The sequence below is a fragment of the Rhincodon typus genome, chromosome 24 (assembly GCF_021869965.1).
Source record: "Rhincodon typus isolate 14 chromosome 24, sRhiTyp1.1, whole genome shotgun sequence".
Taxonomy (NCBI): Eukaryota; Metazoa; Chordata; class Chondrichthyes; order Orectolobiformes; family Rhincodontidae; genus Rhincodon; species Rhincodon typus.
The window spans coordinates 46,709,711-46,734,279 of NC_063355.1; the positions used below are offsets into that span (position 1 = coordinate 46,709,711).

General features: G+C 41.7%; 1 protein-coding gene across 1 annotated transcript in view; it reads left to right on the forward strand.

Annotated features, from left to right (window-relative positions):
* dnah10 (dynein axonemal heavy chain 10) overlaps nucleotides 1-24,569 on the forward strand; it is a 218,269-nt gene that overhangs the window by 72,788 nt on the left and 120,912 nt on the right. Inside the window, exons 22-28 of the mRNA XM_048611770.1 lie at nucleotides 2,463-2,579; nucleotides 4,137-4,239; nucleotides 11,142-11,320; nucleotides 17,817-18,028; nucleotides 18,856-19,012; nucleotides 20,353-20,586; nucleotides 21,996-22,118. Of these exons, the coding sequence (XP_048467727.1) occupies nucleotides 2,463-2,579; nucleotides 4,137-4,239; nucleotides 11,142-11,320; nucleotides 17,817-18,028; nucleotides 18,856-19,012; nucleotides 20,353-20,586; nucleotides 21,996-22,118 (1,125 nt within the window). The remainder of the gene's footprint in view (nucleotides 1-2,462; nucleotides 2,580-4,136; nucleotides 4,240-11,141; nucleotides 11,321-17,816; nucleotides 18,029-18,855; nucleotides 19,013-20,352; nucleotides 20,587-21,995; nucleotides 22,119-24,569) is intronic.

Below are 24,569 nucleotides of genomic sequence, written 5' to 3' on the forward strand. Positions count from 1 at the left end.
CCCCATCTCCTACCTACTAACCTCATCCCGCCCCCTTGACCTGTCCGTCCTCCCTAGACTGACCTATCTCCTCCCTACCTCCCCACCTACACTCACCTCTACTGGCTCCATCCCTGCCTCTTTGACCTGTCTGTCTCCTCTCCACCTATCTTCTCCTCTATCCATCTTCTATCCACCTCCCCCTCTCTCCCTATTTATTTCAGAACTCCCTTCCCTTCCCCCATTTCTGAAGAAGGGTCTAGGCCCGAAACGTCAGCCTTCCTGCTCCTCTGATGCTGCTTGGCCTGCTGTGTTCATCCAGCTCTACCCCTTGTTATCTCAGATTCTCCAAATGTAGTCTGTCTTAACAAAAACATACTCTAATGTTTCAAGTTACTCATTTGTATCTTCATCCGCAAGATGTGGCCATTGCAGGCTTGGTCAGCATTTATGGACCATTCCTAATGACCCTGAAGAAGTTGGTGGTGAGCTGCCTTTTTAAACTGCTGCAGTCTTTGGCGTGAGGGACACACAGTGCAGTATTAAGGAGGGATTTCCAGTGTTTTGACCCAGTGACAATGAAGGAACAGCAATATATTTCTATATTCAATGACTGACAGGACGCTGTGAAGCTCAGAGGAACAAAGGGATTTTGTGGTGGTTTTCCACAGATCCCTGAAGGTGGCAGAGCAGGTTAATAGGGCAATTAAGAAGGCATATGGGATGCTTGCCTTTATCAGTTGTGGCATAGATTGTAAAACAGGAAGGTCATGTTGGTAAGACCGCCAAAGAACTGTGGATACTTGAAATCAGAAACAAAAACAGAAATTGCTGGAAAAACACAGCATCTGTGGAGGGAAAGCAGAGGTAATGTTTCATCTAACGTTTTAGGCCTTCCTTAGAACTGATTGTAGGTAGGAAAAGGTTGGTATATATGATAAAGATGGGATGGGGGCAGGGGGAAGGAGTAAACAATGGGCAGAGATGGATCCCAGAGAGAGAGAGAGAAAAACAGTTGGGCAGACTGGAATGTAAAGGGGGAATGAGTAACTGCTAATGAGGACCATTATGGCTGACAATGGATTGCTTTTGGTAGCAGTCCATGTGATGACAAGGCCTAGGATGTGCTGGTTAGGATAAGGACTTGGGAGAAGGTGCCATAAAATTGTTGAGCTAGATATTGAGTCCAGAAGGTTGCAAAGTTCCAAAGCAGAAAATAAATTGCTGTTTTTCCAGTTTGTGCTGAGATTATGTTGGAACTGTATAAAATGTAGGTTAGGTCACAGCTGGGGTACAATGCGCAGTTCTGGTCTCCACACTATTGGAAGGTTATAATTGTAGTGGAGGGGGTTTTGAGGAGATTCACCAGGATGTTGCCGTTTGATATCCTGGGACAGTTCCGCAGAAGTGCTGAAGCCGAAGCCATCTGCTCACTAGGACTATCAGCAAAGAGGCCCTAGGCTTCTGTAGTTATGATCCAGGTACTTTGTCTGGTCGAGTGGCACCCTGCAGTGTAATTCTGCAAGGTTGTCAGGCATTGTGATCACTGCACTGTCTTTCATGAACTTCTGTCATTAGTTTAGGCGCCATGGTATGGTGACTTATAAAGCTTGTCACTGTGTTTTTTGTAAAAATACATGTTACAATAAATTGCTATTCTCTTCTTTCCATAGAAGTGTGAACTTTTAATACGGGAGGGCAATGGATTCACATAGCTGATCAGAGGATCAGGGGTAGCAGAAGCTGAAATAAAAGAAAGAAGTAGACATGCAGGAAGAGGAAGGTATAGATCACTCAGTTGTCTGGCCTCCCAGGGATGCTGCCAGGCTTGATGTGGCAGTGAGGGATTCATGTGATGTCATCAACATCAATAAATATCTGATGTAAGCACATTCCATGGAGCCCTTCTAAGCTAGGAGGATGGGATTCTCCAGAACTTATTTTGAATTGCCTCTGAACACACTTCCATTGAAGATGTAACGTTGAATAGAGTCACACAATTTTCTGATCAAGAACCTTTGCTCCTTTCATCATTTCTTCTCTCTTCTGTACCACAATTAATAAAAGGAAGTTCAAATGCTAAGCCTTCAAGTGTCAACATTTAAACGGTGTTCCAAAAGAGAAAGTCTGCACAGTTACAGTTGAAACAAATCCCAATGACCCACTCATTACTCTGCCTATTGGAGAGGTTTCTGCTTTGGATCACTTCTTTCAACTGTCTCCTTGTGGCCTTGGGTGAGATAGACACAGGGTCTGGCTAAGATGCATGTGACAATTATCCTCATGAGGGAGGTCCCGATGGGGACCTGAGGAAAATCCCAAAATATGGACTGAATCTGTTACAATTGGTCTAAATAGAGATCTGTGCAAGACTGTGTTCTTAACCTTTTGAGAGGATCTGCCCATTGGTGCCTTCTCCTGAATTTTGGCAACTTAAAAAAGATAAGTTTTACTTGTTTTTTTGTTGTGTCTTTCCGCATCAGACAACAGAGGAAGAAAAAGAGTTACAACAGAAAATTAAGATAATCTGGGAAAATCTGTTTGATGAGGCACATAAGATTGACCACAGACTAGGCACTGTAAAGAAGAAGTTCACTAAGGTAATGGATATTACTGTTCATTTGTTTCCTGTAGTTTGTTATTCTTACCTTTGTCATCTCCAAAATTCTAAAGCTAACATGTCAGCCTCCCACCATCCACCCTCTAAAATTGAGCTGACCCAAATCTCTGCTGTCCAAATTCACAGTGAGTCCAATTTGTTTATCTCTACTGTGCTTACTGATCTACATTGACCTCCTATCCAGGAGTAAGATTTTAAGATTCCCATCCTTATTCTGAAATTCCTGTATAGCTTTGGCCTTCCCTATTTCAATGACTACAACCCTCTTGAGTTATCTGTGCTTCTCCAATTCTAGACTTCACCAATGTTAATGATAACAAAGTGTGGAGCTGGAGGAACACAGAAAGCCAGGCAGCATCAGAGGAGCAGGAAAGTTGATGTTTTGGGTTGGGACCCTTCTTCAGAAATGGGGAGGGGGAAGGGAGCTCAGAAATAAATAAAGAGAGGAGGGATGGGGCTGGGGAAGGTAGGTGGGATGGTGATAGGTGAGTGCAGGTGAAATCCATGTTTAAGTAATTCTTTAACCTCTGTAATTCCCTCCCTAAATTTCTCTCCTGCCCCTCCAGGAAGTGGGAGAATACATTAAGCTGGGCACCAGAGGGTGTGGTACATTGGTAATGATTTGAGTTTGTGAAGATGCATGAAAACATGCTTGGGCTTGCAGAGAGGAACCTTCTGTGAAATTTGCTAAAAGTGACACTTGGCCAGTTTCTGGTTAGATTCAGTCCTCTGAGTCTATGTTGGTCTGTAACTGCCCAGCAAATTTCATGTGCCTACCTTTTTCTCTCATTGATGTTATTTGACTAAATGCTTAATTTTTTTTACCGTGGGTGGGAGCAGCAGAGTTGGCATTTACTGCCTATCCTTTGCTGCACTCAAAACTAGTGGTGGACCTATTTCATGAACTGCTGAATCCAAATTATGACAGTGCTCCTACAGCACTGTTAGCCCTGAAATGGGCCTAATGGCCTGCTTCCACACTGTGATCTATGATTCTATGATCCATGACAGCCCAGTATATCCATCCAGCAACAATGGATTAAAATTATTGCAGATTTCATTGCATTTTTGCTCATGCCACTACGTCAATACTTATGATCAGAGGTATAGATAGAGTGGATAGCCAAAGACTTTTTCCTAGGGTAAAAGTAGCTATTACGAGGGGGCATAGTTTTAAAGTGAGTGGAGGTAGAAAAAGGGGAGATACCAGAGGTAGGTTCTTTACTGAGAGGGTGTTAGGGGCATGGAATGCATTGCCGGAGAGCGTAGTGGAGTCGGCCTCATTAGGGGCCTTTAAGCGACTATTAGATAGGCATATGGATGATAGTATAAGGTAGGGGTGGAGGCGAGATAGACCTTAGGTTTAGGGTAAAAGTTCGGCACAACATCGTGGGCCGAAGGGCCTGTACTGTGCTGTAAAGTTCTATGGTCTATGTTCTACGTTTATGAACTTTCTGTTGATTCTGCACCCAGTGAAGCTTATTTTTCTCTGTTCAATTTAACATTAGCTAAAATAGTTTTCATTGTTGGATTTCAGACCACCATGCAAGAAATCAAAACATTTGCATCAAATCTTGCTGCTTTTGCTTCAAGATTCCGACAGCAAGGCCCAAGTTCGGTGGGAGAAGATTTGGATAGAGGTTAGCAAACCAAACCAAACAACTACCTTAATGCAAACCAAAAATGATATGCTCTATAAACATTCTTACATAGTTAATTTTCCAAAAGATTTAACTGTACAAAGGGATTAAGTTGGGAGTTTTCACAGTCTTGCTAATTTCATTTACGTTTATTTTCAGTGATGTTTGTAACTTTTTATTGAATCACAGAATGATTCAAATGGATGTAGCTCAGGAGGCATTTTCAGTCCTCCAGCTTAATGCCAGGACTTTGAAAAAGCAGTTTAGCTTTTCCATTTCCCCACTCCATCAGAAAAATATTCTTCTTCAGATAATTAGTAAATATCCTTTTGAAAGCTAAGACTGAGTCTGCTTTCAAGTAGTAAAACATTTGTGTGGGAAGGAAGTATAATCAACATAAGGGCTAATGTTCATGCTGTGAAGTTGTTCGGCTCAATGTTGAATCCTGAAAGCTGTAAAGTGCCTAAGCAGAAAATACTTTTCCTGCAGTTTGTGCTTGGCTTCACTGGAGCAGAGTGGCAGATTTAGGACTGAAACGTTAGTGTGAAAGCAAGAGGATAGCTAGAAAGTACTTTTCCTGCAGTTTGTGCTTGGCTTCACTGGAGCAGAGTGGCAGATTTAGGACTGAAACGTTAGTATGAAAGCAAGAGGATAGCTAGAAAACCGAGAATTGTGAAACTGATGTAAATTGTCAGAAAAATCACAAATGTAAGTGGGAAGATACTAGACAAGGTTAGGGACATGCTTGCAGATGAAGTAGATGTATTCTACAAAGCAAACCTCATTACAGCCTGGTTCAAACATGGACAAAAGAGCTGAATTTCAGAGACGAGGTGAGAGTGACAGCACTTGACATCAGGGCTGCATTTGACTCAGTGTGGCATCAAGGAGCCCTAGCAAAACTGGAATCAGGGGCCATACTCTCCACTGTTTGGAGTCATAACTGGCTGTTGGAGGTCATCCATCTCAGTGCCTGGTCATCTTTGCAAGAGTTTGTTAGGGTAGTGTCCTAGGCCCAACCATCTTCAGCAGCTTCGTCAATGACTTTCCTTCTTTCATAAGGTCAGAAGTGGAGATGTACGCCGATGATTGCACACTGTTCAGTGCAATTTGCAACTCCTCAGTCCATGTTCAAAAGCAGCAAGATCTGGACAACATCCAGGTTTGGGCTGACAAGTGGCTAGTATCATTCACACCACGCACTTGCCAGGCAATAACCATCTCCAATAAGAGATAATCTAACCACCCCTTGACAGTCAATGGTATTACCATTGACTGCAGCTCCAAAAACACACAAGAAGCTTGTAACCATCCAGGATTAAGCAGCCCATTTGATTAGAACCACATCCATAAAATACATCCACTCCATCCAGTTCTGACATTCAGTAGCAGCAGTGTGTACAGTCTACAAGATGCACTGCAGAAATTCATCAAGTCTGAAGTCACACGACACCAGGTTATAGACCAACAGGTTTATTTCATCCAATAAATCTGTTGGATTATAGTCTGGTGTTTGTGTGACTTCTAACTTTGTCCACACCAGTCCAACACCAGCACCTCCACATCATGAAATTTACCAAGGCTCCTTAGCATCTTCCAAACTCGATGACCACTTCCATCTAGAAGGACAAGGGCAGCAGTTGCCTGGGAATGCCACCACCTGCAAGTTCCTCTCCAAGTCACTTGCCATCCTGACTTGGAAAGATATCACTGTTTCTTCACTGTTGCCTGCTCAAAATCTTGGAATTCCCTCCCTAAGGGGATTGTTGGTTGACCTGCAGCACATAGACTACAATGGTTCAAGAAAACAGCTCAATGCCACCTTCTGAAGGGCAACTAGGGCTTGCTTCACCTTGACAATATGTTTGGCATCTTGGACAATGAGGAGAGAGGAGATGAATGGGTAAGTGTTCCATCTTCTGCGATTGCATGGGAAGGTGCTATGGTGCAACGTGCAACTGATAGGGTTAGTGGAAGAACGACCAGGATATCATGGAGGGAATGGTCCCAGTGGAATGCTGACAAGAGAGTGGGAGTGGTGACGATGTGTGCTGTGGTGGTATCCTGCTTGAGATTGCGGAAATTGTGGAAGGTAACCCTTTGAATGCAGAAGTGCGTGGGTTAGAAAGAACAAGAGCAACCCTATCATTGATCTGGGAGTGAGCAGAAGGAGTGAGGGTAGAATTACATGGCTGAGGGCCCTGTCATCCACTGTCATTTAAGGAAAAGGAGGACATATCAGAGACACTGCTGTGGAACAGAAATGAAGAAACTGGAAGAATGGAATGGAATCCTTACAGGAAGCAGGGTGTGGGGAGGTGTATTCGAGGTAATTGTGGGAGTCAGTGCATTTGTAATAGATATCAGTGCCCATTCCCTGGAATGGAAACAGTAAAGTCAGAGAAGGGAAGGCACACATCAGAGGTGGACCAGGTGACGGTGAGAGAAGGATGAAAATTGGAAACAAAACTGATTAAGTTTTCAAACTCCAGAAAAGGAATGGAAACAGCACCGATGATGTCATCAATACACTGAAACAAAGAGTTTTTGGAGACCAGAGGAAGAAAAGTTGCTGGCTCAGTCGTTAACACTGCTAACTCACAGTGCCAGGGAGCCGGTTCAATTCTAGTTTCGGGTGACTGTCTGTGTGGAGTTTTCACATTCTCCCCGTGTCTGCGTGGGTGTCGTCCAGGTGCTCCAGTTTCCTCCCACACTCCAAAGATGTGCAGGTTAGGTGGATTAGCCATGCTAAATTGCCCGTAGTGTCCAGGGATGTGTAGACTAGGTGGATTAGCCATGCTAAATTGCCCGTAGTGTCCAGAGATGTGTAGGCTAGGTGGATGAGAAGGTACAGGGTTGCAGGGATAGGGTGGGATGCTCTTTCGAGGGTCAGTGTGGACTTGTTGGGCCAAATGGCCTGTTTTCACACTGTAGGGATTCTATAATTCTATGATAATCCACAAAGAGACAGGTGTAACTGGGACCAATGCAGATACACATGGCCACACCTTTGACTTGGAGAATTCAAGACAAGTTAAAGGAGGTAAAGGAGGAAATAGAGTCATACAGCATAGAAACAGGCCCTTAGGCTCAACTTGTCAATGCCAACCAGGTTTCCTCTAAACCTTCCTCTCCATGTGCCTGTCCAAATGTCATTTAAATGTTGTAATTGCACTTGTTTCTACCACATCCTCTGGTAGCTCGTTCCATATATGCGCCACCCTCTGTGTGAAAATGTTGCCACTTAGATCCCTTTGAAATCTTTCCTCTTTCACCTTAAACCTATGCCTCTTGGTTTGGACTCTTTATACTGTTAGATAATCTTCTACACTATCCACTATACTACCAATTTTGGTGTAACGCTCAAACGTACTAACCATGCCGTCTGTATTCTCATCCAGAGCATTTATATAAATGACCAACAACAGTGACCCAGCACCAATCCTTGAGGCACACCGCTGGTCAGAGGCCTTAAGTCTGAACAACAATCCTCTACTACCACCCTCTGACTCCAACTGCCAAGCCAATTTTGTATCCAATTGGTTAACTTTCCCTGGATACCATGTGATCTTATCTTACTAGTCTAACATGCAGAACCTTGTCAAAGGCCTTGCTAAAGTTGATGTAGATGTATACCATGCTGCCTCCATCTGTGTTCTTGGTCATCTCTTCAAAAAACTCAATTAAGTTTGTGAGCCATGACTTCCCATGCATTAAGCCATACTGACTATCCCTAACCAGTCCTTGCCTTTCCAAATGCATGTAGGTCCTGTCTCTCAGAGTTCCCTCCAACAACTTGCCCACTACTGACATTGGTCTCACTGGTCTGTAGTTGCCAGGCTTTCCTTTGCAGCCTTTCCTAAGTAATGGCACAACATTAACCATCCTTCAGTCTTCCAGCATCTCATCTGTGGCTGTCAATGATACAAATATTTCTGCTAGAAGCCCCGCAATTTCTTCATTAGCTTCCCACAATGTCCTGGGCTATACTTGATCAGGCCTGCGGATTTATGTACTTTTATGTAATTTAAGACCTTCAGCACCTCCTCTTCTGTAATGTGGACTGTTTTTAAGACATCACAATTTATCTCACTGAGTTCCTAGCTTCCATTGTCTTTCTCCACAATAAATACGATGCACAATGTTTGTTTAAGATTTCATCCATCTGCTGTGGTTCCACACTTAGATGGCTTCGTTGATCTTTAAGGGGCCCTATTCTCTCCCTAGTTACTCCTTTGCCCTTAATATACACTTGTAAAATCTCTTTGTATTCTCTTTAACCTTTTCTGCCAAAGCTATCTCATATCCCCTGTTACCTTCCTGAGTTTCCTCTTAAGTGTACTCCTGCACCCCTGATACTTTTCAAGGGATTCCCAGCTGTCTAGATCTGACATATGCCTCCTTCCTTTACTTGAGCAGAGCCTCAATATTTCTACTCATTCATTGTTTCCTGCTCCAGTCTTGCCCTTCCCACTTGCAGGAACATGATGGCCCTGGTCTTGCTTTTGAAAGCCTCCATCTTGCCAAGCATCCTGCAAACAGCCTCCCCCAATCAACTTTTGAAAGTTCCTGTCTAATACATCAATATTGGCCTTGCCCCAATTTAGAACTTTAACTTGTCGACCAGGCCTATCCTTTTCTATAACTATTTTAAAACAAATAGAATTATGGTCACTGGTCCCAAAGTGCTCCCTCAGTAACACCTCAGACACTTGCTGTGCTTTATTTCCCAAGAGCAGGTTGTGTTTTGCCCCATCTCTAGTAGGGCTATCTACATATTGATTGAGAAAGTTTTCTTGACACATTTAACAAATTCCTCCCCATCCAACCCTTAACACTATGGCCGTCCCAGTCTACATTTGGAGAGTTAAAATCTTCTACTATTTTTGTAGTGATTGTAACGAGGCCAGGCAGATGGACCTCATAGAATATGAGATCCCTGACTGGGGCTGTTAACCTGGTCCAATCAGGGAAACCTGGCTGATACATATAACCAGGAGTGGCAGAGGTTCTGTTCACTCTAGGAACTGGCTCCATGCTAGCTGGATCGGTGTCATTTACTGTGCACATCTTCCCTAATCAAAAATGCTTTCCCCCGCTAATATCTTGCCTCCCCTTCTTTTCTTCCTATAGCATCTATACCCCAGAACATTGAGTTGCCAGTCCTGTCCATCCCTCAGCCATGTTTCTGTAATAGCTATGATATCCTGGTCCCATGTTCCCAACCTTGCGCTGAGTTAATCTGCCTTAACTGTCAGGCTTTTTACATTGAAGTTAATGCAGTTTAATTTATTAGTCTTTACTCATTCTCTGCCATGCTGTTGCTAGCTTTGTCTATTTAACATGGTCTGTTTAACTTCTGTACCAGCCTCAACCTTCTCTCTTGTCTCACTACAGCGTAGGGTCCCATCCCCTGACAGACTGGTTTAAATTGTTTCCAAACTAGTTTAGAAATTGTTCAAAGTGAGAATGAGCTCAGCCGGTGGAGGAGGCTGTGGTTGATGGGGTCTATTAGGCCTTCTTTTAAGGAAAAACCAGAGAACCTTCAGACCACTCTGGATTGGGGAATGCATGTGTGGAAGGATTGCGGATCCATTGTGAAAAGGATAGCTAGAAAACTAGGAATTGTGGGACTAACATAAATTGTCAGAAAAATCACAAATGTAATTGGACAACAGGGGAAAAGGTAATGTCAAGAATGGAAGAAGTAAATTCAGTGGAGCAGGAACAGGCTGAAACAATGGGTTTGCCAGGGAGTCCTGTCTGAATTTTGGGAAGGAGGTAGAAGTGGACTTTGCAGAGTTATGGATTATACAGTTGGAAGCTGCAGAGCGGAGATCTCCGGAGGAGATGAGGTCAGTGACAATCCTGGAAACAACAGCTTGATGTTCAGTGGCGGGGTCATGGTCCAGGTGTAGATAGGAGGAAGTGTCTGAGAGTTGGTACTCAACCCCTGCCAAGTGGGGATCTGCACACCAGACAATGACAGCACCCCTCCTTATCAACTGAGTCAGGTTTAGACCTGAGAGAACAGAGTGCATTTAGTTTAGAAGGAGACAGGTTAGAGTAGGGGAGGGGGGAGAAGCAATGAAGGCAGTTGATTTCAAGTTGACAGTTCTCGATGACAAGATTAAGTGCAGAGAAGACGCCAAAGGGAAGACTCCAGGTGGAGGGTGAGTATTGGAAATGAGTGAAAGAGTTCGTCAAACAGGGAGAGCACTGTTGTCCAAATAAGTGGGCATCGAGACAAAGGCAGTGGAAGGGTGTAGCAACAACATAGTGGTAACATCACTGGATTAGTAATCCAGAACCCCAGGCTAATGCTGTGGGAACATGAAATTAAAATTCACATGCCAGATGGTGAAAGCATCGAATGAGACAAAGGCTGAAATGGAAATGGGGACCAGGATACCTTTGAGATAGTGTGAGGCGGTGCTGATGGAGAGAATGGTTGAGAGTATGCTTGTGGACACATGGCACTGAGCATAGATCTCAGAATGTAGTGGGAGCAGCTGTATGAGGAACATTCTATGTCTTGGTGATGCCAGTAATCCTGGCAGATTTGAATCATGAAGGATGGAATTTCAGCTGGAATCCACAGGGGGTGGGTGCGGAGGTGCTGGAGAAAGCCACTGAAGAAGGAGATGTGGCTGTGTAAATGAGTGGAATGGGTGGCGAGGGTGCTCAGATCAAAAGAAAGGGAGTGCTAATGGAAGGAGAGGAGAGATATAGTCCATGCCAGTGTTTATGTTTCCAATGAGCATCCTCCTGTTTACTTCATTTCATCCTATGAACACATTCTTTTATTCCTTTCCCCCTTGTAAATAAATATTGCTTCTTGTTTGCATTCAGGAAAAGCTGCCAATTTCAAGATGCTTTTGTGTCTTCAATGTTTAATGCAGGGCTTGAGATCTTGGGAAAATTTGAAAATGAGGTGGAAGAATTTGAGCGAAACCGTCAAGAACTGGCGAATGCTGAAAAGCTTTTTGATCTGTCAATTACAATGCACCCTGAGCTGCTGTCACTTCAGAAGGAAATTAAAGGCTTACGATTGATCTATGACATTTACAAAGCACAGCGGGTATGTTTTTATCGCTTAATTAATGTATTCACACTTTGTCTAATAATTCATGCTGTATTGGAACTATGGAGTGTGATTATTGCACAAGCTTTGTCTCTTAGGACAACCTGTTGTGTCTGAAACTCCAGCGATTTCAAAAGACTTTCCTTGTATCTAGCATGGTGGTGTATCTATGCCCTAACATCCCACACAAAGAAATATAACAAAAATTCACTGATGTCACAGCACAGTGAAGTCTTAAGAAATGGAATCACAAAGAAAGGCATATTGGCTTCTTGCTCTGCTCAGCTGACTTGCTAATGAATTCCTCCATGGTGCTGGGCATGGAGATAAAGTTTTGTCAGTAAAGTAAGGAGCTATCACATTGTCAGATATATGCACTACCTGATGCTTGATCAGGAAAAGCATTGAATATGGTGTTATGGCCAAACATTGGACGTTAGAAGATGGTTTTGTTTATAATGTTTCTCTAATTCAAGGTAAAATCGAGTAAGGAACAGGAACAAGTGATGTGTAACTGGATCCACCTTATGATAAGAGATAGTAGGAACTGCAGATGCTGGTGAATCCGAGACAACAAGGTGCAGGGCTGGATGAACACAGCAGGCCAAGCAGCTGCACCTTGTTGTCTCCACCTTATGATAAACCTCTTTTGCTAGGTGGTTATGGGGATGGGGAACCCCGGTTGAATGCACATGCCAGGTGTAATACCTGAAAAGAAAGGACAGAGCAAATAATTTAGTGACATGTAGATGTGCAGACTCTCAGACAGTTTGACTCAGAAAAACTCCTGAAAACAAAGAGAAACATGGGAGAATACCAGCTGCTGTGAGTAACAGGGAATAGGCTGTTCTTTGTTAGCTGGCAAGCAGAATACTGGTGCGAGCTTGGTCTCGTCAAAGACACATAACCTGTGGTACATTTGGCAAGAAATTTGCCAGTGTGACCATGCAGCTGATTAAGGGATTTTGAGAAGACTGAGGGAAGCAACTTTGAATAATCATGGGATGTCATTGACTCAGCAAAATGAAGGAAACATACCTTTTGGAAGCTGGAAGTAACTTAGTTTGGTTCCTGTGAAGGCTAAAGGCAGAATTGTCTACTGCCTTGAGCAGCAGGCACAATGGCAAGAAAACTGGGAATGTATGATAAGCATGAAAAATCAGATTCCTGAAATGTAGAAAAACTTCACAATTTTTTCATTAAGGTTTAAACTGCAGGTTCTGAATCTTGTAAATAAGCAGTGACTACCTTATTTCCTTGTATTTGGAACTCAGTAGCTAATCTTGCCTCCTTTTTTACCCCCTATTCTCCCCCCTTTCCGTGAAAGTAGACAGTGCCAATTCTCTACTTCAGCTTAGTTGTCGATGCTAGGAGGTAAAGGGGATTCCCTCTAGAAAATTTACTCGATAAAAATTTGCTGATACAGGGCAGTAATGGAGGTTGTCTGACTGCTGTGTTGTACAGGTTTAATTTGAAATTTGAGCTAATGTCTGATATTGTACTTGCGGGAATTGTGTCAAAGTACTGCAGATATTCATGTTAATTGGGAAATGACCCAGTTGTATCCAAGATGTTCCTTCTCCAGTAGTTCAAGAAAAGACAAGTGACATTGTTAAAACTAAAAACGTGGAAGAGAAATTTAATGTCATTTGAAAGTTCTTTTCCTTTTACAATCCTGCTATGTTTCAACTTAAAACATGCCCAAAGTTTCAAAGTTATTCTGTTGTTATTACTCTGTTGTTATTACTCTGTTGACTTTGAAATATCACACTGCCAACTAAGGATTAATAGTAGTTGAAAAATAAGTGGAAGCTGTCTAAACTATGAATAGCAGCATAACTTGAGCAAAGGATGTTAAACCAGATTGCAGGAGCACTCCAAGCTAATAATGAAAGAATGGAAACCATTGCTTTAAAACCAAAGCAGTCAGCTACAGCCAATACTGATAGCGCAGGGTTATGAGGAAATATTCATGTTCTTAAAAGTAACCAAAACTACTGCTGCCGACACAAAGATAAGTAAAAAGTAAGTTGTGAAGAGGACCTATGAAAGCTGTGAAGGAGTGTAAATAGATTAAGTAAATCGCCAAAAATCTAGCAAATGGAATATCATGTGAGAAAATTACCAACTTTATATTACAGAATGGCCATGACTGGGAGTTAAATATCCAGGGGTATCAAACTGTTTGGTAGGACAGACAGGAAGGTAAGGGAGGTGGTGTTGCTCTGATTTTTAAGGATGATATCAGGGCGGTAGTGAGAGATGATATAGGTTCTATTGAACAAAACGTTGAATCCATTTGGGTGGAAATTAGGAATAGCAGGGAGAAGAAGTCACTGATAGGTGTGGTCTATAGGCCACCAAATAATGACATCGTGGTGGGATGGGCAATAAACATAGAAATAGCTAATGCATGTAAAAATGGTACAGCAATTATCATGGGGGATTTTAATCTACATATCGATTGGTCAAACCAGGTCGGTCATGGCAGCCTTGAGAAGGGGTTCATAGAATGCATCCGTGATAATTTCCTTGAACAATATGTAATGGAACCTACGAGGGAGCAAGCTATCCTAGATCTAGTCCTGTGTAATGAGACAGGAACAATTAATGATCTCACAGTTAGGGATCCTCTCGGAAGGAGTGATCACAGTATGGTCGAATTTAAAATACAGATGGAGCGTGAGAAGGTTAAATCCAGTACCTATGTCCTGTGCTTAAACAAAGGAGACTATGAAGGAAGGAGGGAGGAGTTAGCTAAGGTAGAATGGGAGCAAAAACTTTATGGTGGGTCAATTGAGGAACAGTGGAGGACTTTCAAAACGATTTTTCACAGTGCTCAGCAGAAGTATATTCCAGTGATAAGGAAGAACTGTAGGAAAAGAGAGAGCCAGCCATGGATGTCTAAGGAAATAAAGGAAAGTATCAGTTTGAAAAAAAAACACACAAAAAAGCAAAGAGTAGTGGGAAACTAGTAGACTGGGAAATCTTTAAAGGCCAACAGAAAGCCACAAAAAAAAGTTATAAAGAAAAGTAAGATCGATTATGAGAGTAAACTAGCTCAGAATATAAAAACAGGCAGCAAAAGTTTCTATAAATATGTAAATCGTAAAAGAATGGTGAAGGTAAACATTGGTCCTTTAGAGGATGGGAAGGCCAATTTAATAACTGGAAATGAGGAAATAGCCGAGACGTTAAACAGTTATTTCGTGTCGGTCTTCACAGTGGAAGACACAAATAACATGCCGAAAACTAATGGCAAGAAGGTTATAGCAGGTGAGGACCTAGAAACTATTATCATCACTAAGGAGGAGGTGCTGGGCAAGCTAATGGGGCTAAAGGTAGACAAGTCTCCTGGCCCTGATGAAATGCATTCCAGGGTACTAAGAGAGGTGATGGGGGAAATAGCAAATGCACTAGTAATTATTTACCAAAATTCACTGTACTCTGGGGTGGTTCCCGCAGATTGGAAAACAGCCAATGTGAAGCCACTGTTTAAAAAAGGAAGTAGACAAAAAGCAGGTAACTATAGGCCAGTTAGCTTAACTTCGGTAGTGGGGAAAATGCTTGAATCTATCATTAAGGAAGAAATAGCAAGACATCTGGATATTAATTGTCCCATTGGGAACACCCAGCATGGGTTCATGAAGGGTAGGTCATGTTTAACTAATTTGGTGGGATTCTTTGAGAATGTTACTTGCATGGTGGACAATGGGGAACCTGTGGATGTGGTGTATCTGGATTTCCAGAAGGCATTTGACAAGGTGCCACACCAAAGGGTGCTATATAAGATAAAGTTGCACGGTATTACAGGTAATGTATTGGCATGGATAGAGGATTGGTTGACCAGTAGAAAGCAAATAGTAGGGGTAAATGGGTGTTTTTCTGGTTGGCGGTCAGTGGCTAGTGGTGTGCCTCAGGGATCAGTGTTGGGACCTCAATTGTTTACAATTTACATAGATGATTTGGAGTTGGGGACTAAGTGTGGTTTGTCAAAATTTGCAGATGACAATAAGATAAGTGGAAGAGCAAAGTGTGCAGAAGACGCTGAAAGTGTGCAGAGGGATATAGATGGTCTAAGTGAGTGGGCAAAGGTCTGGCAGATGGAGTACAATGTTGATAAGTGTGAGGTCATCCATTTTGGTAGGAATAACAGCAAAATGGACTATGTTTTAAATGGTAAAAAAACTGCAGCACGCTGCTGTGCAGAGAGACTTGGGTGTCCTTGTGTATGAATCGCTAAAAGTAGGATTTCAGGTGCAACAAGTAATTAAAAAGGCAAATGGAATTTTGTCTGCCATTGCTAGAGGGATGGAGTTTAAAAACAGGGAGGCTATGCTGCAGCTGTATAGGGTCCTGGTGAGGCCACACCTGGAGTACTGTGTGCAGTTTTGGCCTCCTTACTTGAGAAGAGATATACAAGCACTGGAGGGGGTGCAGAGGAGATTCACTCGGTTGATTCCAGAGTTGAGAGGGTTGGATTATGAGGAGAGACTGTGTAGACTGGGATTATACTCATTGGAATTCGGAAGAATGAGGGGAGATCTTATCGAAACATATAAGATTATGAAGGGAATAGATAAGGTGGAGGCAGGGAGGTTGTTTCCACTAGCAGGTGAAACTAGGACTAGAGGGCATAGCCTCAAAATAAAGGGAAGCAGATGTAGGACTGAGGTCAGGAGGAACTTCTTCACCCAAAGGGTTGTGAATCTGTGGAATTCCCTGCCCAGTGAAGCGGTTGAAGCTACCTCGCTGATTGTTTTTAAGGCAGGGCGAGATAGATTTTTGAACAGTAAAGGAATTAAGGGTTAAGGTGAGCGGGCAGGTAAGTGGAGCTGAGTCTCAAAAAGATCAGCCATGATCTTATTAAATGCGGGGCAGGCTCGAGGGGCCGGATGGCCTCCACCTGCTCCTAGTTCTTATGTTCTTATGTTTAGCAGGAAGAATGAAAAATAAACTTACTTAAATGGTGAGATTTCATAGCTCTGAAATGCGTGGGTATATGGTCATAGTACTGCATGAACTACAAAAGGTTAGTATGCAGTGACAGTCAGTAATTAGGAAAGCAAATAGAATGTTACTGTTTATTGCAAGGGGAATTGAATGTAAAAGTATAAAGTTATGTTTCAGATGTGCAGAGCATTAGTGAGAACACATACTGCGGATAATATCGGTTTCCTTACGTAAGAATTGATGTAAGTGCATTGGACATAATTCAGAGAAGGTTTGCTAGATTAATACCTGTATTGGCAGGGGCAGGGTTGTGGTCATCTTAAGGGGAAAGAGTTAACACACTAGCTTGTATCTGCTGGAGGTTCGAACAGTAAGAGGCAAATTAATTGAAATACGTAAAGTCCTAAGAGGGCTTAAGAGGGTCTATGTGGAATGGACATTTCCTCAATGGGATAATCTAGAACTAAGAGTCACTGTTTAAAAATAAGTATCACTCATTTTAGACAGTGATGAGGCAATTTTTTTCCCTGTCATAGAATCATAAGTCATTGGAACAGTCTTCCTCAAAAGGCAATAGAAGCAAAATCCTTGTAAAGTTTTAAGGCAGAGGGAGATAGATTCTTGAAAAACAAGGGGATAAAAGGTCATTGGGCATAGATGGAATATGGAGTAATCAGATTAACCATGATTTTATTGAATGTTGGAGCAGGCTTGAGAGGCTGAGTGTCCTAATCCCGTTCATTGTTTGTACGTTCAAAATGGGAAATCTTACTCTTGGTGCGGGTGGATAATTGGGCAAAGCTCATGCTAGGACTGAAGGTGAAAAGCAAAAGGAATTTGTAAACTGATTAGAAAAAAGTGTCAGGATTTTTTTAATCGTTTATTGATATAATCTTAAGATTCTTTACAGTAGCCAAAGAGGATTCTGTTTGTCAGAAAACAAACAATTTGCACAAAAGGAGGCTGTTAATCTGCCTCATAATCTCATGGAAAAGGATACTGGAATTTTAAATCTTGGAAATCAATTTGAAGATAAAAGTAATTCTGCATTTAAGCGGGAGGAGAATAACTTAGATGTTTGCCTGCTTCAGAATTTCTTTACAGGGTTGGACATGACAAAACCTGGAAACTTGGAAGAGAATGGTAATCAGGTGTTAAAAACTGAACTGGTGATTAAGGGATTGTATTAAAAGAGCAACCAAAATTCCTGAATAATATATGCTTTTAAAAAAGAGTGGAGAGAATTACTGCGTCCGTGGGTAAGAAGCAATGTGACAGAGAATTATGTCTGAGTTTACGATTTACACTTACCTGAGAGCCTGTGGAATTATCAGAGAGAAACATAGTTAACATTTCAGGTTGATGACTGCCCATCTTAACTTTTTTGATGGGAAGGTGATCCGCCTGAAACATTCACTCTCTTTCTCTCTCCACAGATGGTGCCTGATCTATTGAGTATTTCCAGCATTTCCCGTTTTCATTTCAGATTTTCAACACCCACTGTATTTTGCCTTTCATTTAATGTGTTGCCATTTTGTAGACTGCTAAAGAGGAATGGTCTGAAACATTATGGGCAGATCTAAATGTACAACTGCTTCAAGAAGGAATTGATGGGTTTCTGAAAGCTTTCAGAAAACTACCAAAAGATGTCCGCAGCCTCTCAGTTGGTTTCCATCTGGAATCTCAGATGAAAGAATTTAAGGAATCCATTCCTTTGTTATTGGACTTGAAAAATGAGGCATTAAGAGAGAGGTTAGTTACATTATCTTTTTAGATTGCTTCAATCAAAGTATAAATAGACTTCATAAACTCAAGCACTCCACATTAGCATGAAAATCAAGCTCCACATTAGCTCGAATGATCTACATTGACCTGAGTACTCTATGCTAGCGTCAGTGCTCTACTTTAGCTCAAGTTCTTCGCATTCATTTGAATAGTGCTTCATGCTAACTTGAGTACTTCACATTAATTCAAGTGCTCCACATTAGCTCGTGTACAAATGAACATGTGAATTAATAACAGCAGTAGAACATTTGGATCCTATAGCCTGCTCAGTCATTCAATAAGATCACAAATGATCTGATTGTGGCCTCAACTCCAAATTCCTGCCTATCCCTGATACCCTTTGACTCCCTTGTTAATCAAGAATCTACCTCTATCTTAAAAGTATTCAATGACTCTGACCATTTTAATAGGGTCACCATTCATTTTTCTAACCTCCAACAGATACAGACTCAGCCTGTCCAATCTTTCCTCATTGGTATCTACGTAGACCACAACAGCTGGATCTTTCCTCTCCCACTCCAAATTCCTCTGCAGCCCGGATGAGATATCATTAACCCGGGCACCAGGCAAGCAACACAGCCTTTGGAACTCTTGATCCTGGCCACAGAAAATAGTGTCTGTATATCCCCATTACTCTACATTAGTTTGAGTATTCCACATTAGCTTCAGTACACCACATCAGTTTAAATATTTTGTATTTGTTTGAGCTTTGTATTATGGCTTGAATATTCCAATGTAATCCACCTACTCCACAAACAATGCGCAAACCCTCATAAATACAATTTAATTTCTAGGCACTGGAAAACGTTAATGGCAAGGACAGACACACAGTTTGAGATGCAAACTGAAACATTTACATTAGCGAATATGTTTGCTATGCAACTTCACAAATACAGCGACGTTATAGGTGATATTGTTACCGCAGCCGTCAAAGAACTTGGTATTGAGAAGGTGAGCTCTAATTTGAAAACTAATACTTAATTCCTACCTTTTGAAGATTTGAGCTGTATTCCCTGATCCCATTTCCTCACTCCTACACATTCTACAATACTCTCTCCTTGATGTCCCTCCCTTGGCTGGATTGTCTTCAGGGGTCTCACCTGCTGGCTGAAGAGTCAGTGAAAGACCCATGTTGCCTCCTGTGAGAAGGTCTGCCTATATGTCTGATGAAGGGTCTAGGCCCAAAACGTCAGCCTTCCTGCTCCTATGATGCTGCTTGGCCTGCTGTGTTCATCCAGCTCTACACCTTGTTATCTCAGATCTTCTAGCATCTGCAGTTCCTACTCTCTCTGCCTATATGTCGTGTAGTTAAGTAGGTTTCTCAGGCTGAAAGACATTGGAGGTGGGAATCCTGCTGGTTAGCCAGAGGCTAGCAGGTCTTTTGAACAGCCCTGCCAATGGGAGGCATTGCATGTGTTTAGAACAGCAGCTACTGGAGGCTTGTGTCAAGGAATGACCAAGGCCACAGGTAGGTAAAGGCAGGAAAAGCTTTGTAAGGTGGGGACCTCTGAGAGAGGTATGTAGGGAATGTAAACAGCAAGGCAAGGATTTGTCTCTGAGTGGGCCCTGTTCTTCCCGATTAGGTGCTGAATGTCTTTGAATGAAGGGGAACTCCCAAACACCCCCACCCCAACTCTACTCTGACCGTGTGTGAGACTTCAAACTGCCATACAATTTACCTGTTGAGCCTGATGCATATTGACATGTTCAACCCCATGGCATTAATCCCAGCAGCCACAGCTCAAGGCCTTTCAGCAGTCATTAATTGGCCACGTTAGAATTTCAACAAATCGACCGTGCACCTTCCCACTGCTGACTGAATTCAGGTGGCAGGGTGGGAGGATTATGGTGGAGTTTAGGCATGTTACCATCCTGCTTAATTAAATACCCTTCCCATCTCTAAACACACCATGAACAGGCAATAAAATTCTACCCCCAGTGATCTCTCAGCACGACCCATGTTCCCTTTGAGTATATCAAATTTTATACAAAATGATTTCTTTTTCAATTGAAGGTTTAAAATGCTGCATGATGCTGACAGGTGCTGACATGTTAATCATTAAACCTGATATACACAGACCAAACCCCACATGCCACTAGTTCAAAATCCAAAATGTACAATGAATGATATTAACATGTGTAAATCACCCCACAATTTACACCAGTTTTGAAGTGTAAACACCTGAAAAATGGTAGGCTAACTGGGTGATAAAAGGTTTTGAAGAAAGTCATATTATGGTTGAAAGCAAGACTTTATAACTGCTGAGTATGCCTGTTCTATTTGTAACTAGGGCGTCAAGGAGGTTGTGGATACCTGGGAAACAATGAAATTCACTGTGCAAAAATACTACAAAGGAACTCAGGATCGAGGCTACATTCTGGGATCGGTGGACGATATACTTCAAATACTCGATGACAATGCCATGAATCTGCAGAGCATGGCTGGAAGCAGATTTGTGGGTCCTTTTCTGAGAACAGTGCAGGAGTGGGAGAGAAATCTGTCCCTAATTGGTGAAGTGATTGCGGTAAGGAATCTGCAGATGAGTCTGGCTGTAAACAAGTACAATGGTTAGCCCCAACCTTACAGCATGCGACTGTTTCCAAAATCAGATATATCTGAATAATAAATTATTATAGGTTGCACAAGGCTTTTGAAAACACAGGAGCATCTATTTAGCTTCAGTTACGTTTATTGATTGAGGTTGACTTTAGATCAGTGGGTTTCCAGCTCTGATATAAAGTCCACATGACAATGCCATGAATCTGCAGAGCATGGCTGGAAGCAGATTTGTGGGTCCTTCTTTCTATCTTTCTATTTGACAGAATCAGAAGGCTGATGTTCCGAGCATTTTCTGTTTTTATTTGAGATATTGAAATTGTGTTTATGTGAAATAGGAGTAAGAGGAGGTAATATATGTTCCCAAGCCTGTTCCTCCAATTAGTGAGATCAACCTAATCTGTGACTTAATTTCATAGACTTTCCTTTTTGCCATTTCCCTTAGTCTTTCTTTTATACATTTAGAGGATTTGGACTTTACTGGCTAGGTCAGCATTTGTTGCCTGTCTGCCCTTGAGAAGGCTAACAAAATCTATCAGTCTCAGACTTAAAATGAGAAATTCATCTAGCATCAATTGCCAAGAGTTAAATGAGTTCCAAACTTAAATCATATTTTTAAGTGTGATTCTTTCCCAGTTCCACTTCTGAAAAATCTGCCTTTAAATTCTAGACCACATTCCCTAACCTTAGACTCCTCAACTATTGAAAATAATTTCATACTTTCTACCGAATCAGACATTCTTAATATTTTAAAAAGTTTAATGAAATCAACCTTTCTTGGGCTAATTTCCCATTTCAACTAAGCATAAACTATAAATTTGACAGTTGTAGAATATTTTGTACGTGGATATCAATAAAAAAAGCATTTTCTCCCTGTTGTGATGAAATGTGATACATTGGGGTCTCCATTTCAACAGTGTGAAGGCCTGATGGGGAAAATCATATTACATGGTGCATGGCAGTTGCTGATGATTCAGTGCACTTGCTGCAATTTCAATTCATGCTATGAAAGGTTGGTGCTGACAATCTAGATCATACCCTAGTTAAAGATGTGTGAAATTTTCTCAAAAGATTGGTTTAAAGATCTGAAGTTTACTTTTCTGTCTGGAATTTTAATGAAAGCATATTACGGGGTAAGAGAAGAAACTATTCATGCAGCTGGCTGCAGTTAAACTAGCAGATATAGGTGTTCTGCAGCATTGCAGCATCCCTTCCTTTACTAGAATTAACTTAACTTGTGGCTCAGAATCATGGTATATCATTAAAGAATGCAGCTCTAACAATTCTAAATATTATTGAAAGAATGATATTTTTGCAAGGACTGTCACTATAGTGTAGATTTTCCATCAGAGAGTAACTGACAATTATCCTCTGTAGGTTTGGTTGGTGGTGCAAAGAAAATGGATGTATCTGGAGAGCATCTTCATAGGGGGTGACATCCGATCACAACTGCCAGAGGAAGCAAAAAAATTCGATAACATTGATAGAATATTCAAAAAGGTAGTACTTAAAATTCTTTGGATGCTGAGATGAAATCAAATAAATGATTTTTGCGTATTTGAAAATTGCAGTTTTGATGCCCAGCTCCTTTTAAATTTACGCAGTAGCAGCTATACTGGTAGCTGATAACGAGCTTTCATCTCATGCTGTTAGCCTTTCTGCTCCTATGATGCTGCTTGGCCTGCTGTGTTCATCCAGCCCTGCACATTGTTGTCTCGGATTCTCCAGCATCTGCAGTTCCTACTATCTCTGAATCCAATTTCTTCCTGCTTCCATTCATGGCTCTCTGAGACCCTCTGACCTTTGTATCTTCAGCCTCAAATGAAGCCCAGCAGATAGACACAGCATGCTAATTTTGTGCCTTCTGTGTTCAACATTGAGATCAACAATTTTAACCATAACCACTGTTTTGTGAACAGTGATTGTTGGAATGATTCTGCTATGAACATTCACCCCTTCTCTAGACCCATGTTTTGTTTTTTCCCTTGCTACATTACAGCCCCCTTCTGCCAATTGCACTAATATCCTTTTTGTCATTTAATGTCTCTGACCCTCCATCCTGTCATCAGTCTTTCCTTTTTGTAACTTCCTCCTCTCCTTCCTTTCCCTGCCTCTTTACCTGTTTAAAAGCTGTTTGATCTTTAATGTACAGAAAGTCACAGATCTGAGAAGTAACTCCGTTTCTCTCTTTGCATTTGGTGTCTTAGCTGTTGATTATTTCCAGCAAAGGGGAGTCGATGGCCTAGTGGCATTGTTGCTGGACTGTTAACCCAGAGACCCAGATAATGTTCTGGGGACCTGGGTTTGAATCCCACCAGGGCAAATGGTGGAAATTGAATTCAATAAATATCTGGAATTAAAGAGTCTAATGATGACCATGAATCCATTGTCAATTGTTGGTGGTAAATACCCATCTGGTTCACTAATGTCCCTTTAGGGAAGGAAATTGCTGGCCTAAATGTGACTCCAGATCCACAGCAATGTGGTTGACTCTTAACTGCCCTCTGGGCTATTGGGGATGGGCAATAAATGCTGCCTGAACAACGATGCCCTCAACCTGTGAATGAATAAAGAAAAAAAAAGTTCTGGTAAATCTCTGCTGCATCCTCTGCAAGGTTTTGACATCCATTATTTTAAAGGGTTAAGCAACTTTCTTAATTTTGTGATAGTAGGAACTGAAGAAGGGTCCTGAACCGAAATGTCAGCTTTCCTGCTCCTCTGATGCTGCTTGGCCTGCTGTGTTCATCCAGCTCTACACCTTGTTTTCTTAATTTTGTATTCTGTTTCTCTGTTAGTAAAACCAGTATCTTATGTGCATTTTTAACAACGTGCTCAACATTTTGCAGGTCTGCACCCTTTACTAGTGCTTATATTCCACATGAGCCTTCTCACATCCTCGTTCATCTCACCCCATCACAACGTATTATTCTGAACCTTTCTTCCCCATGTGCTTATTCAGCTTCTGTTTAAATGCATCTATACTGTTTGCTGTAACCATTTTATGTTTAGCCTGAGGATTGACTAAAGCATGCCTCAGGACTAATGAGGTAGAAAGCAAAATATGCTTAATATACATGCTGCCTAAATTGGTTTCTGCTTCAGGATCACAGCAATTATTCAAAAGCAATGAAGAATTTTGATAAATCAGAATAAGTTACTTTCACTGGTTTACAGTTTGGTAACTGTAGACAACATCACTAAATAAACAAAGGGAACTGAAGATCTTTTTCCTCAGATAGATGTTAGGATATGGGCTGTCCTACCAGAAACAACTAATTGGAAAAGGCTTTACTAGAGAATGAAGAAAATGATGAAAAACAGGAAACTAATGTGTCTCAACAGCCTATAGGCAAACTTATTCAACACTGCTTTCACAGGTGCTCAGGCCAGTATTTTTCCAAAGCCTCAGCCCTTCAAATATTAGCATCCTCCATGGTCACAATACAAGCCTCATCATTCAAGCATTTCCTGCTCCACCTTGCTTTGTAAGATAATTTGTTGCAACATAAACAATTCCATTGATTAATTGCAGACACATACCCTGCTTTCTTCATCATGCCCACCTTTGTGATCTTTTCCAAATTACTCCTGTAGTATCTAGACTTTTACATTTGGGATTGACAATCTTGTCCCATCCAACTTTATGTACAGTGGCTGTGCCTGGTTCAGCACCTTTGGATATTTGTTGGGTACATTAAGGACTTAGGCTTTCCAGGGTTGTGTGACACCATTGTTGCAGGAAAAATAATTCTATCCAGAAACATTTTCAGAATTGTTTTATTACAAACAATCAACTTGTTACACAAACTCGATGGGCTGATTGGCCTACTTCTAATTCTACCACTGTGTAGAGCTGGATGAACACAGCAGGCCAAGCAGCATTCATAGGAGCAGGAAAGCTGAAATTTCTGAAGAAGGGTCGAGGCCCAAAACATCAGCCTTCCTGCTCCT